This window comes from Rhinatrema bivittatum, chromosome 2 (assembly GCF_901001135.1).
Source record: "Rhinatrema bivittatum chromosome 2, aRhiBiv1.1, whole genome shotgun sequence".
NCBI lineage: Eukaryota > Metazoa > Chordata > Amphibia > Gymnophiona > Rhinatrematidae > Rhinatrema > Rhinatrema bivittatum.
This window is the reverse complement of record NC_042616.1, coordinates 74817966-74831855: the sequence shown is the minus strand read 5'-3', so window position 1 is coordinate 74831855 and position 13890 is coordinate 74817966. Positions and strand designations below refer to the sequence as shown.

The 13890-nt window shown below is 43.0% G+C and overlaps 1 protein-coding gene and 1 long non-coding RNA gene across 2 annotated transcripts in view; one reads left to right on the top strand and one right to left on the bottom strand.

The window, feature by feature from the left end:
* LOC115084051 overlaps nt 1–9656 on the bottom strand; it is a 117927-nt gene extending 108271 nt beyond the window's left edge. The window contains exon 1 of the long non-coding RNA XR_003854462.1: nt 9584–9656. This is a non-coding gene — a long non-coding RNA (uncharacterized LOC115084051). The remainder of the gene's footprint in view (nt 1–9583) is intronic.
* ADCYAP1R1 (ADCYAP receptor type I) overlaps nt 1–13890 on the top strand; it is a 596453-nt gene that overhangs the window by 522943 nt on the left and 59620 nt on the right. Inside the window, exons 12-13 of the mRNA XM_029588349.1 lie at nt 6017–6086; nt 10670–10761. Of these exons, the coding sequence (XP_029444209.1) occupies nt 6017–6086; nt 10670–10761 (162 nt within the window). The remainder of the gene's footprint in view (nt 1–6016; nt 6087–10669; nt 10762–13890) is intronic.

The following is a 13890-nucleotide window of genomic DNA, read 5'->3' as shown; positions in this document are numbered from 1 at the left end:
GGTTAGGTAGGGGAAGGGAGGGTAAGGTGAGGGGAGGGCAAAGGAAAGTTCCCTCCGAGGCCGCTCCGATTTCGGAGCGGCCTTGGAGGGAACGGGGGGAGGCAGCGCGGCTCGGCGCGCGCAGGCTATACAAAATCGATAGCCTTGCGCGCGCCGATCCAGGATTTTAGTGGATACGCGCGGCTCCGCGCGTATCTACTAAAATCCAGCGTACTTTTGCTTGAGTCTGATGCGCAAGCAAAAGTAGGCTGATCGCGCTTCTTTTAAAATCTACCCCTAATTTCTCACCAGACGTCAGGAATCTAAGAGCATGGCTGGACAACCAACTAAATCTTAAAAAATTCATAAACACCACCACAAAGGACTGCTTTTACAAATTGCAAGTCCTTAAAAAGTTAAAACCTGGAGAGCGTAAGGACAGCCAGCTGGAGACTCACCTTCCGAGTGGAATATACTGAGGGAATCCGGGACTCGTGAAGCTTGCCTTTCCCGAATCCGACGGTGCCCGAGAGCTGAGACCCCGCTGACGTCAGGAGGCGGGACCAGAAAACCGGAAGCAGGAAGCCCTATAAGAACGGGCAGAGAGCGTTCCTTACTTTGAGAGCGTAAGGACAGCCAGCTGGAGACTCACCTTCCGAGTGGAATATACTGAGGGAATCCGGGACTCGTGAAGCTTGCCTTTCCCGAATCCGACGGTGCCCGAGAGCTGAGACCCCGCTGACGTCAGGAGGCGGGACCAGAAAAACCGGAAGCAGGAAGCCCTATAAGATCGGGCAGAGAGCGTTCCTTACTTTGAGAGCGTAAGGACAGCCAGCTGGAGACTCACCTTCCGAGTGGAATATACTGAGGGAATCCGGGACTCGTGAAGCTTGTCTTTCCCGAATCCGACGGTGCCCGAGAGCTGAGACCCCGCTGACGTCAGGAGGCGGGACCAGAAAACCGGAAGCAGGAAGCCCTATAAGATCCGGCAGAGTGCGGCGCGCAGCAGACGCCGGCGCGCGCCTAAGCTGCGCGCGCACAAGGTGCGCACGCCTAAGCTGCGCGCGCACAAGGTGCGCGCGCCATTAAGGCTTTGCCTGGCTTCGCCTGGTTCGCTTGGTCTTGCCCGGAAGTATGCTCCAGCGAGAAGGTAAAATAAATTAACATCTGTTTCTCAGCTGATGCCTACGGGTACATCTATGCGAATAACAAGGCTATTCAGTAAGACTGAGACTAAAGCTTGTTAGATATTTCCAAATTAGCATGCCTCCGAAAAGAAAGGGGAAGGTGAGGATTTTTCCTCCCCTATCTCTTCCCTCGCCAATACAAGCGGAAATCAGCCGTTTTATGATCTCGCCTGCAATAATAAAGGCAGGACACGATGACTCTGGTGCGTCAATCAGTCAGGGAGGACTGGTTGTACCTACAGAGGAGACCTCCCTCAGTCCAAACACCGGACTTCCACCGGCAATAAGGGAGGGAAATGGGACTATAGGAGAAGCTGAAGGGGATTTAAATTTGTCCAATTTTGATGCGGGGGAAGAAGATACCCGCACTCAAGGACAAATTGCCCAATCAGCTCTGGATGTCGAAGGAGCAGAAGGAGGGATAGAATTGATGCCCCCCCCTATGGGGTTAGAGACATCACTGACCAACAGGATATCCCCTATCCCATTGACACGACCGGCGGTGGTAACATTGGAAAACCTTTGGGAGATGATGGCTGGGATGATAGAAAATATTAAAGGCTTGGAAAATAAAGTTGATTCGCTAAGTAAAGGTCATCAACAGGAAGTTTTTCAAACCCAGAAACAAATTAAAGAATCTTCTGAAAGAATTAAAAAACTTGAACTAAACGAGAAAAAACATCAAGATTTCCATATAACTTTAATTAAGGAAAGAGAAAGTATTGTTAAGAGAATTGAAGCCATCGAAAACAACTCCAAGCGCCTCAATTTAAGAATCTTAAACTTCCCCAGAATAATTGGGGAAGCTCCTTTGGTTTCCCTGAAAAAATTTCTAAATGAGAGCCTTGGTTTTGTTGAAGATGATTCGTTAACGGTATTAAACTCTTATTTTTTGCCTAGACCAAAGAATCCGCCATCACAAGAAATAAATCAAATATTTCAGGGGAACCTGACAAACTTCCTAGAGGATTCTCAGGCACAAGTAATTGAAAGGGGGACTTTATTGGCAAGTTTTTCCACGATCAATGACGTAAATATATTAATGAAAAGATATTTTGCCAAATTCCCCATCAACTACTTTGGCCAGAATATTAAAATCTTCCCTGACTTAGCTGTATCAACACAGGTGAGACGGAAAGCCTTTTTAGGCTACCGTCAGGATGTAATTGCACTAGGATTTTCGTTTAAGTTGCGATTTCCATGCAAATGTTTAATTGCTAAGCAAAATGAAGTCTTTATTTTTTCCATGCCGGAGCATTTGAAAAATTTTCTAGAAACACGTCAAGTAGCCACTTCATCTCCCTTGTCCAATGTTAATTAGAATAAAGAAATGCAGGCTTCTGTAATAGCCCTGTTAATGTTGATAATATGTGGTATATTTCTCCCAAAATTATGTGTTATTCTGCATACCTCTTAAGATTGAATTGAGTTTAATGGTTTAGATTGTTTTTTTTAATATTATTACCTGATTAATTTCCTTTGTTAATTTCAACACTAAACTATTTTATTTTTGTGTTTTTCTGTAAAATCATGATTGTGATTTATTGAAAAAATAATAAATAAAGAGTTAAAAAAAAAAAAAAAAAAAAAAAAAGTTAAAACCTCTCCTTCACTTCAACGACTTCCACCTAGTACTCCAATCCATTGTCCTAACAAAATTGACTACTGCAACTCTCTCTTACTCGGACTCCCCTCTAACTCAATCAAACCCTTACAGATGGCCCAGAACGCTACCGCCAGAATCCTTACAAACTCCAACAAAAGAGAACATATCACCCCCATTCTCCGCAACCTACACTGGCTACCTATCAAGTACAGGATTCTCTTCAAAGTCCTTACCATAATTCATAAAGCAATTCACAACATCTCTCCCATCAACTTAAAATCACAACTTCGACTGCACACATCCTCCAGACCCATCAGAAATGCTTACAAAGGCCCACTGTATGCACTGCCTGCTAAAACTTCACTTAAGAAACGAGCTCTATCCGCAGCAGGACCCCACCAATGGAATGCTCTCCCCCCAGATCTAAGACTTGAACCTAGCCATCCGGTGTTTAAAAAAAAAAGCTAAAAACCTGGCTCTTCAGCCAAGCTTTCCCAGACACTTAAGCAAAATCCAATTGGATATCTCCACCCCATCCTCGCACTCCACTATTTAGTATCCCTCCCTACTAAATTTGAATTCCTAGTCAAGCAGTAGCTTGAACTCTCCATCAGCAGCCCTCAGTTCGGAACTTACTTAAGTCCGGTTATCCTCTCTAAGGCCAGCTATATTTCATGTCATATTTACGCTCTTGTCACATGCTTCCCTCCCTACCACATCGTTCAATCGTTTACGGAAAACCACTACATTTTGCTGTATAATGTGATTTAATTTGTTTCAAATCGTTTCGAATGTATTCTATTCATAGCCCCTTGGCATGTTTTGTATATCTAGGAGAGACTGACTTACTGTTCAAATTGTTTTATGGAGTTTTCCTGTTCTATTGTTCCATGTATAACCTAGGGCAGGGGTGGGCAATTCCGGTCCTCGAGGGCTGCAAACCAGTCGGGTTTTCAGGATACCCCTAATGAATATGCATGAAATAGATTTGCATACAACTGAGGCAGTGTGTATGCAGGTCTCTCTCATGCATATTCATAAGGGGTATCCTGAAAACCCGACTGGTTTGCAGCCCTCGAGGATCGGAATTGCCCACCCCTGACCTAGGGCCTCTACTTAGGCCTTGGGCATGTTTCTGTTTGTCTGTTCCATGTAAACCGGATTGATTTGTATTTCTTACAAGAACTTCAGTGTATAAAAAAAAATCCAAAATAAATAAATAAATAAATGTAGCACAAAGAGTGACGTGAAAATCCAAAAACAACATGAGAGGTGCAAAACAGCAACCAACAGTGGCCAGAATACCCCAAGATGTAAAGTCTGCAAAAGTCTGCAGTATGGCAGCAAGGTAGAGTGGCATAACATGCCTCAAAAAAATATAGCATAAGTAGTATAGCAGCAAGGAAAACTGGTAGTAAGATCCCCAAGAGGTACAGTCTGAAACATGGTAGCAAGCCTGAGAGGCAGAATCTACCCCACAGTGGTACAACAGGGGTACAGCAGCAAGGCAGAGTGGCAAAAAGACACCCAAGGTATGGCATAAGGGGTAGAGCAGCAAGGAAGAATAGAAGCAAGATTCCCAAGTTATAACATCAGGGGCATGGATGACAGTCAGGCAAAGTGGCAGTAAGACCCTCAAGGTGTAGTGTCAGGATCAGGGCAGCAAAGATGAGTTACAGAAAGATGCTTAATATGCAGTGTCAGCAGCAGGGCAGCAAGGTAAAAAGGTACGGTAGCCAGACCCCCAATATGTAGCATAAAGGGATTAGTGCCAAGGAAGAGTGGCAGCAGGACCACTAATGTGTAGAATCGGGGGTATGGCAGCAAGGCTGAGTGGTGCCAAGACCCTCAAGGTGTATCATCAGGAGCACGGTAGCTTCACCTTGATTGGCCCTAAGTCCTGTTGACTTGCCCTCTTCTCAGTTCTATCCTGGCTACTACCTTACTCAGGAATTTCTTGATTGTTCTACTTACTGATCATACTGTAGCAATTTTCAATGGGCCATTGACTTGAATGGGAAATAGAAACAAATAAAACTAACATTTTTAATTCATGGGCACCCTCCATTCATTTCAGGGGTCCAAAAATGACATAGAAATGGTCTCATTTTTTTGCATTGTATCCATTGGTTTCAAACAAATCCCTAAGTTCTAAGTTTCTTAAACAATTCTGTCTTTTCCTCATCAGTTTCTACATTATTTCCCCCGTAAGTCTCACAATGCCACTTTTGCGCTTTCTCCTATCACTAACATATCTAAAAAAAAAAGTTATTTTCTATATATTAAAAATAGAAAGTCAGGTAGATGGATGTTGGAGAGGGAGGGATCTATGAAAGAAAAAACCCCAAAATAAATCTCCCAACAGCAAAGTAAACTTTTTCCCTCTATAAACAAAGCATCGATATTACCCCAGCAAACAGAAAAGCAATAGCACATGATCTTAAATTCCTTTTCATCAAATAAGGTTCCTCTTTGCATTTCTAAATCTAAAGAGGCAAAAAAAGAAAACTCTCAACAACAAAGTTATTTCCCTCTATGAATTATGCAGAAATACTAAACCAGCAAACAGAAAATCAATGTAAAAATATCCCTTTTTTCAAACACAATGACTAAAAAGAATCGAAAAAATTATTCCTTTTTTCAATAGTAAGTCACAGCACTTGAATCAATATCCAGAAGAGAATACCTCTGTTTATAAATGAGCCCCTGCAGGAACAGCAGATCACCTTTGCCTTAGCAGAGTTATAAATAGCTCTGGGGCTCGATGCCTAGGAAATGCAATTTATAGCTCTACCATAGCTTTTTTAAGTTGCCAAGACTTGAACATTTCCCTTTAAACATTTCCCTTTAAACTTCTAAACCTAAAAATGTGGGAAAAAAAGTAGTCTCCCAACAACAAAGCATCCCTTTCCTTCTATAGACTATGCAGCCATATTAATACATCAAACAGAAAACCAATGTAAAAAAAAAATCCTGTTTTTAAAACCATTTGATAAGCAATGAAACAATTATCCCTTTTTCAAAATTAAGTCATAGCGCTTAATCAATAGCCAGAAGAAAAAAAACACCTTTGTAATTGAGCCCCTGCAAGAATGGTGGTTCATAGCTCATACTGCTGCATTTAAAGCAGCCATATGAAAAATACCATTTTGTATAATAATTGAAATCCAAAAGAAGAAAACAGATACTTCACAATTATAAAAAGAATTGTATCATGATCAGTTTGTGTTATGTTTTGTTTTAGGTGCTGGGACATGAATGATAACACCGCCTTGTGGTGGGTGATTAAAGGTCCTGTGGTTGGATCAATAATGGTATGTTAAATGATAAACAAATGCCAAAATACGTACATTTTCAGAGGGAGCACTGGATGGCCGGCGCCATCTTTAAAAATGGCGTGGGCCATCCAGTGCTCCTACCATGTGACAGGGGCCGGCCAATGGCACGGATACCCTGTCACATGGTAAGGGCAAAGGGCCATCGGCGCCATTTTGATTAGTGGCAACCGACGGCCTGGGAGCAGGAGATCGCTCCCGGGACCCCCACTGGACCACCAGGTACCTGTAAAATGTTTTTTTTGGGGGGGGGTCGGGAGGGTGGGGGAAGCAAAGGGATTAATTTTAAAGGGTCGGGATAGGTTTAGGGTTATTTTTGTGTGCCGTTTTTCCCGCCCTCCCCCAAAACGATAAAAGAACCCCCACGAACAATATCGTGGGGTTTTCCTATCGTTTCGGGGGAGCTCCCGATTTCAGATGATTTTGAAAATATCGACGATATTTTCAATCGTCCGAAGCCCGATTCACATCCCTACTTTTGGGAGATAGAGGTGGATGATTAGAATTTGATGCAGAAAACTTTTGTTGAAAAGAGCGCCTATCTACATATCTATATAAAACCTTTATCTGCTGGAATGATTCCTGTTGGTGAAAGTGCAACTACTTTTCAGGTCCTTGTCATCCTGTTGTATGATGTAAGTAGTGGAGAAACAGACAAGAAGTTTCCCTCTGTAGTGTTGAAGTTGTTAGGTTTTGGCTGCACCCTTCTGTCCAAGTTAAGCTACAGCAGCAGATCAATAATTTCTGAGGCTATACCCTACAAACTAATTGTAAATGTGTTTATCAGAACAGAGGCAAGCTTGCTAGGAAAAGGATCCTAAAACAAGGTTTCCTAGATTAGTCAAGAAAATGTGTTCCTCTTTATCAGCAATAAGACATATTGTAATAACTAAAATCAAGGATTAAGTTATGTTTGCGCAATCAAACCCCTGGCATACTGCCTCCTTTGTGTGGAATCAGTATTTAAATCTTGCTGAATGTAATGGATTTCAGAATGCCCACTGAGAGATTATTCAAAATGTGGCGTTCTCCTTACGATATTACTTGCAGAATAAAGTTAGCAGCATTCTACTGAAACAGAATCCTATCCTCTTTTTGGAAGTGAGCCAAGAGGGAATAAGCACAGCTTTAACTTTGTTTGTGGCTGGGCCACTTTGAGGAGGTCAAACCTAAGACACAACATTTATTTATAAGAATTTCTAGGTCACATTCCCTAACAAAAGTTTGAGGAGGATGAAATAAACAAAACATATATAATTAGAAACAAAATGCAATATCTAAATTAGACAAAACACATTTGCAGAAGTAATATATCCACATTTGTTGTAGTTTATATTACAGATTATAGAGATGGAATTTCACTGAAAGCTTGTGAGAACAGATAGATTTTTAGTGCCTTCTTAAAGGGCTTAACACAGGACAATGTTTGCAAGTTTTCTGTCGGGAATTCCAAAATATTGGGCCTGCTATAGAAAATGCCCTTTCTCTGCCAAGGTCAAGATGAGCTAATTGAGAATCTGGGACCTCCAGCAAATTTTTGTTTATGGATCATAAAGCACGTGTAGGTTTATAAACACGCAAGACCACATTAGCCCAAGGGGGCAATATCCCTACACAGTAGAGGTGTGCATTCGTTTGCAACATATTGGCAATCCGCAACGTATATGCCATATTCGTTGTATTCGTGGGGGTCACGAAACATATGGCGAACGCCCACGAATTCAACATATCACTAACAAATAAACCCCCACCCTCCTGACCCCCCCAAGACTTGCCAAAAGTCCCTGGTGGTCCAATGGGGGTCTTGGAGCGATCTCCTGTACTTGGGCCATTGGCTGCCAGTATTCAAAATGGCGCCAATAGCCTTTGCCCTTACTATGTCACAGGGGCTACTGGTGCCATTGGTCGGCCTCTGTCACATGGTAGGAGCACAAGATGGCACCGGCCGTCCATTGCTCCTACCGTATGGCAGGGTCCGACCAATGGCACCAGTAGCCCCTGTGACATAGTAAGGTCAAAGGCTATCGGTGCCATTTTGAATACCGCTAGCCAACAGCCCGCTCTAGGACCCCTGCTGGACCACCAGGGACTTTTGGCAAGTCTTGGGGGGGGGGTCAGGAGGGGGGGTTGTAGTAAATTAAATTTAAAGGGTTGGGATGGGGGGTTTTTTGGGAAACGAATACATATGTAACTAATGAATGGATCGGGGTCCCCCAAGAACGGATGCAATGGATTTGGGTCCCAATGAATACGAATACCGAATGGGATGAATCCGTCCCTGCTGCACATCCCTACTATGCAGTAATGTGTGAGTAAGATTAGCTATACCATACATGCCATTTAATTGGGAGCCAATGCAAGAAGTAAGTACCAGAATAATATGATTGTGTATTTGTGCAGCCGTTAAGATCCTGGTTGTGGCATTCTGGACTATTTGTAAAGCTCAGATGGCACTTGCTGGCAAACCAGTATAGAACAAATTACAATAGTCCAGCCCGGTCAGCAGTGGATGGCCTCTACCATGTGACAGGGGCTGGCCAATGGCACCAGTAGCCCCTGTCATATGGTAAGGGCAAAGGGCTGCTGGCACCTTTTTGATTACTGGTAGCCGACTGCATAGGAGCAGGAGATTGCTCCCGGACCCCCCGCTGGACCACCAGGGACTTTGGGTGAGTCTTGGGGGGGGGGGGGTGCTCAGGAGGGTGAGGAGGATGGGTTGTTTTATATATTATGAAGTTTGAAGGATTGGGATGTGCTTTTTTTTTACGAAATTTTGGCCAAAAAAAAAAATATACGTGTATATGTCAAGCCAGCTTTTTTAGGCTTATTTTCTGACCCAAATTTCTCAACTTTCATACGAGTATATATGGTAAATCTACCTCATGCATATTCATTGTGGATATCCTGAAAACATCATTGGTGAGGACAGGGTTGAGAACCACTGGCCTACAAATTAATGAACAACAATCATCCCCCTGAGTATCTTTCTCATCTCTTTGCCCCTTAAACCCCTACTAGAGAGCTCCGATCTTCACAAAAGAACTTTCTTACCTCTCCACTACTAACTTCTGCCAAGCTAAACTGCACTAGACTAAGGGCCTTCAGCTGCTATGCCCTCAAGATCTGGAATGAAATTCCACTACCCATCTTCCTGGAGCCATGCTACCTCACCTTCTGTAAAAAGGCAAAAGCATGGCTATTCAACCAGGTTCTCTCTTAGACTGCTCATTAACTCTGACTCTACCTTCCCTACTCCTGGACCTTTTGCCATTATTATTTCCAAATTCTCAATGCTAGTTATTATATTTGATACTGTAACTGCTTATCCATCAAAACTGTTTTTAATCCACTTTTAGACCACCTCTGGCAGAAACCAGAATGTCAAATGTTTGTAAATAAATGTTTGTTGGGCTTTTTTTTTGTAATCTCCTGAATCTGGCTAGATAGGTGATAAATATGCCCCAAAAGGGACTTACCCAGTTTATGTATAGCCTTCTATATTTCCTAATCTCTGACATCACAACAGGTGGTCCTGGCATCAGGTCTCCACTTAAACTGTCGGGACCAACCATCAAGGATATCGCAAGTCTTTTATGATTGGCCTTTGCTTCCTCTGATGTCACAAAGGCTTCTCACTGTTCAGAGCGTCATGTGCAAGGCCCTCCCACTTACAGCATCACGCCAACATCATCAGTCAGGTCCAGAATGCTTGAATTACCATGTAATCCCCTATGCTTGAACTGATTTTTGTTTGCCACATCTCCAAGCTCAAAGACACTGTGGAAGTGAGGGAAATTATTTTTGATTCAGTTTCTTTCTTTTGTTTTCAGCCCATCTTTTGGCTGAATTTGTTTCAGGGGGTTCAATTAATTTTGAAATTTAATTTTGGCAAATAGCATGCACCATTTGCAAATAGTGGCAAAATGAAAAATCTGAAAATTTATGATTTTTTCACAGGCATTTTTAGCTCATTTCAGATTTAGCAAAAGAAAACAAAAAATGGCCTCATTTGGTTCATAATACACATTCATTTTAAATAAATTCACATACCTAAAAGACACATCAAAGATCAGGAAACTCAATGGCTCTCCTTCCCCTTCTGGGGTGCCCAAATGTGAAGCGCCAGACTATTCAGATAAAGTAGATGAATGCTGCATAAAGCGATCATTCAGACCGATAAAGGGGAAGGCCAGGGCAAAGTCTGGGTCCTACTCTTGCGCTTAGCCATAAGCAACAGAAAAAATAAACACCTCAAATGAACATAATTTGCCCAGCATAAGAGCGCAGTTAATTATCAGAAATCTTGGCTCCCTTCCTGCGTTTTCTTATTCAACAGATGCCAGTTCCTGACCACTTAATTGATAAATGGTTAATAGATTTTTGCACTAGGAAGATCTGAGATAGCAGATGTTTATTGTTCCCTTTGCAGAAGAAATGCTTTCTCAGAGATGGACAATTGCAAGCATTTTTCAACAACAGTTTTATAATATGTATGTCAAGTGAGAACACAATAATTCAGTGGTCATGGGGAAAAATGAGTTTACTTTCTTTCTTTTTTTCAGATCAACTTTGTGCTTTTTATTGGAATAATCATTATTCTTGTGCAAAAGCTGCAGTCACCAGATATCGGTGGCAATGAATCCAGCATTTACTTGTAAGTATTGCAGTTGTGAAATATGCAACAATCAATTCCAGGATCTAATATACACATAGGAAAAAGGAAGAACAATTGGCTATTTCTTTAAGTCTACTAGAAACATATCTTTGTCAAAGTACCCTGCACCAATCATACAATCATTTAAAAATTTTCCCAGCAAAATGAGATATCTAGTTTACTGAATGAATATAGTGTTTCAAAGTTTGGGCTACTTGAGTAGCCTTTTCTGTATTTTCGTGACCAGTGTGCTGCTATGTTTCATATAGTGCAAATTAAGGAGTCTTTTGTTAAGACACAGCGGGACCTGATTTATCAAAGCTATTTTCTATATACACAGAAGGATAGAACACCATTGGTAAATCAGATCTGTAGTATAAAACTTTCACTAAGGACATGACTGCTGATTCTTATCCTTTGTCAGTACTGTTACATTCCAATACAGGTGGGCGTTTCTCAATGAGAGAAAGAGAGGCACAGAGAGCATACAAACCAAATAAGATTCAATGTATCAAAATCTATATATATATAATTACTTTCAGTGTTGGGATAGTCTTATTAAAATCAAAATGAGAGCAACTAAGAATTATGCAGTACATGCAATGTAGATTCATAATGCTTATGGATATCATCGTAATTTTAATTAGTCTTCGGTGTATATACATTGACAGTGGTGACTGGTCAGGATAGGCAAAGCCTTTTGTTTTCAAAATAATACCCATTCCAGTTCCAAAATAGATTGGTTACTTTTTATTCTCCTGTTGTACTGAAAGTTAACTTTGATGCTTTAATGATCCTTATCTACTTTACTAAGAGTCACATGAATTTTATATTTACATTTTGACTAACAGGTCTCTATCACTTGGGCTCCCATCCACTGAGTTACAGCTAATCAATGATTAAGAAAGCCAGGGTAGGCATATGTGGACTGTCAGGAGGATAGAACTAGGCTTCATAGGAATGTGCATTCATTTCAGACGAATTTCAAAAACGTGAAAAATAAGGGCAATTTGTTTCATTCGGGAGGCAGGTCCGGAAATTAATCGGGGGTTCCCCAAATGAAAAAAACCTTATTTGTTGCATTCATTTGAAATGAATGTATAGGACCTAAGCCTAGGCCAGAGGCCAGGGCCTCACTTAAGGTTTAGTTTGAGGCCCAAAGCAAGGGCAGTGGCTTATGCCTTGTGTGAAACTGGTGCCTCAGCCTACGCTAGGTCTGAAGTGGGGGCCTCACCTAGGGCAAAGGCTGAGGCCCAAAGTAGGAGCTTTAACCAAGGCCCAAGCCCACTGCTGGGATCTCAGTCTAGGCCCACCCTGAAGCCAGAGTCTCAGCCGAGATACAAACAAGTTCTTATCTGATCTGTCGGGTATCTGATGGCAAGGCTGGGCCTCAGGTCATGACACCTGGGCCTCAGCCTAGGCTGGGCCCAGACCCATGTCCAATGCTGCAAACTGATCTGTAGGCCAGGTCTTCGTGTCAGGGCCTCAGCCCAGACCCAGGCCTGATACCGCAACACAACCCAGAGACCGGGTCCTTATACCTCGGCCTAGGTCGGAGCCCGGATCCAGGCCCCATGCTGTGACCCAGTCTGGAGGCCAGGTCACAATGCCAGGGCCTCGGCCAGGACCTAGGCCTGACAGCATAACCCGACCCAGAGGCCCGGTTCCAATACCTGGTCCTCAGCCTAGACCAAACTCTGGACCCAGGCCCAACATTATACTTGATCTGGATGCTGGGTTCCAATGCTGAGGTCACGGCTCAAACTCAAGTGTGACTCCAGTCCGTATAGCTCCTCTTGCATCATCTTCTTCTTTCTTTTGATGCCATGTGCTGGGGTTGTGCTGGAGCTAATTAAATCTGGTAATTATATGGCAATGTCATACATCAAAATGGCACCATCTGCTGGAATAATGAGCAGGAGTTAATTAACTCTGGTGCAACCCCAATGCCCGGCATCAGAAGAAAGAAGAGTATGATTCATGAAAAACTGTGAGGCCCAGGCTCCAGGCCTATGCCTAACCCTAGGCCAAGGGCCAGGCATCGGGACCAGGCCTCCATGACAGGCCCCGATGTCAGAACCCAGCTTCCAGGTCAGGTCACGGCATCAGGCCTAGATCCTGGTTCTGGCCTAGGCATCAGGATCTGGTCTCCAGGTTGAGTCACGGCATTTGGCCTGGGTTTGGGCCGAGGCCCTGACTAGCGGACCTGGGCACCTTGCCACACAGTGGCATCAGGCCATTGGTTTATGCAGAGACCCAGGCATGTGATCCAGCAATCGGCCTGGGTCTGGCCAAGGCGTTGGCTTTGTGTAGGCTGAGGCCGAGGTCGTAGCGACCTACCACAACCTCAAGGCTTCTTCCTGGGCCTTAAGCTTTGCCAGCAGATCCCCACTGGACCAGGTAAGTGAGGGCTGAGGAGGATCCTGGCATTTTTCCTCATGGGCGGGAGGCATCTGGACACCTCGGGGAGAGGGGGGTTTGGGGGAGGCTGTTATTGTTTGATTCCTTTTTTTTCTCAAGAATGAAACAAACAATCCACAAACCAAAATTCATGTGAAAAAAAACTTCACAAAAATAAATTGAAAACAAAAACAATTTTTATCCCCTGCACATCCCTACTAGGCTGTCTGCTGAGTGATTTCACTACTGGTGGAAGAGAGGAGGCTTAATTTGAACAGGAGTTGAAATGAGAGATCATCAAGAACATATGCTTAGTTTCATCCCGTTTGTTTTTCAAAGGTTAGAGAAGAACAGTGGCAGTTACTTATCCAGTATATGGACCGTATATACTAAGTAATTTCTCCATAGACACAAAAAGTGAATTTTGAAAGCCTTACGTCCATCAAGATTAGGGGAGGTGCAAATATGTTGGGCTCACACGCACCAAGCGGATTTTAAAAGCTACTCGGATAGACATGTACATACCGCTGCATGCATATGTCTGAACTTCTTAAAAAGAGGTGTAGGCATAGTCTGGGCAAGGCATGGCCGGTACATTGGCATTGAAGACTTTAACGAGAAATTTGTGCGTAAATACTTATGTGATCCAATGCACACTGAGGTCCCCTGCCCCGTAATTTTACTTCTGGTATGAATGGCTTATAAGAAAAAAAACAAAAAAAAACAAGC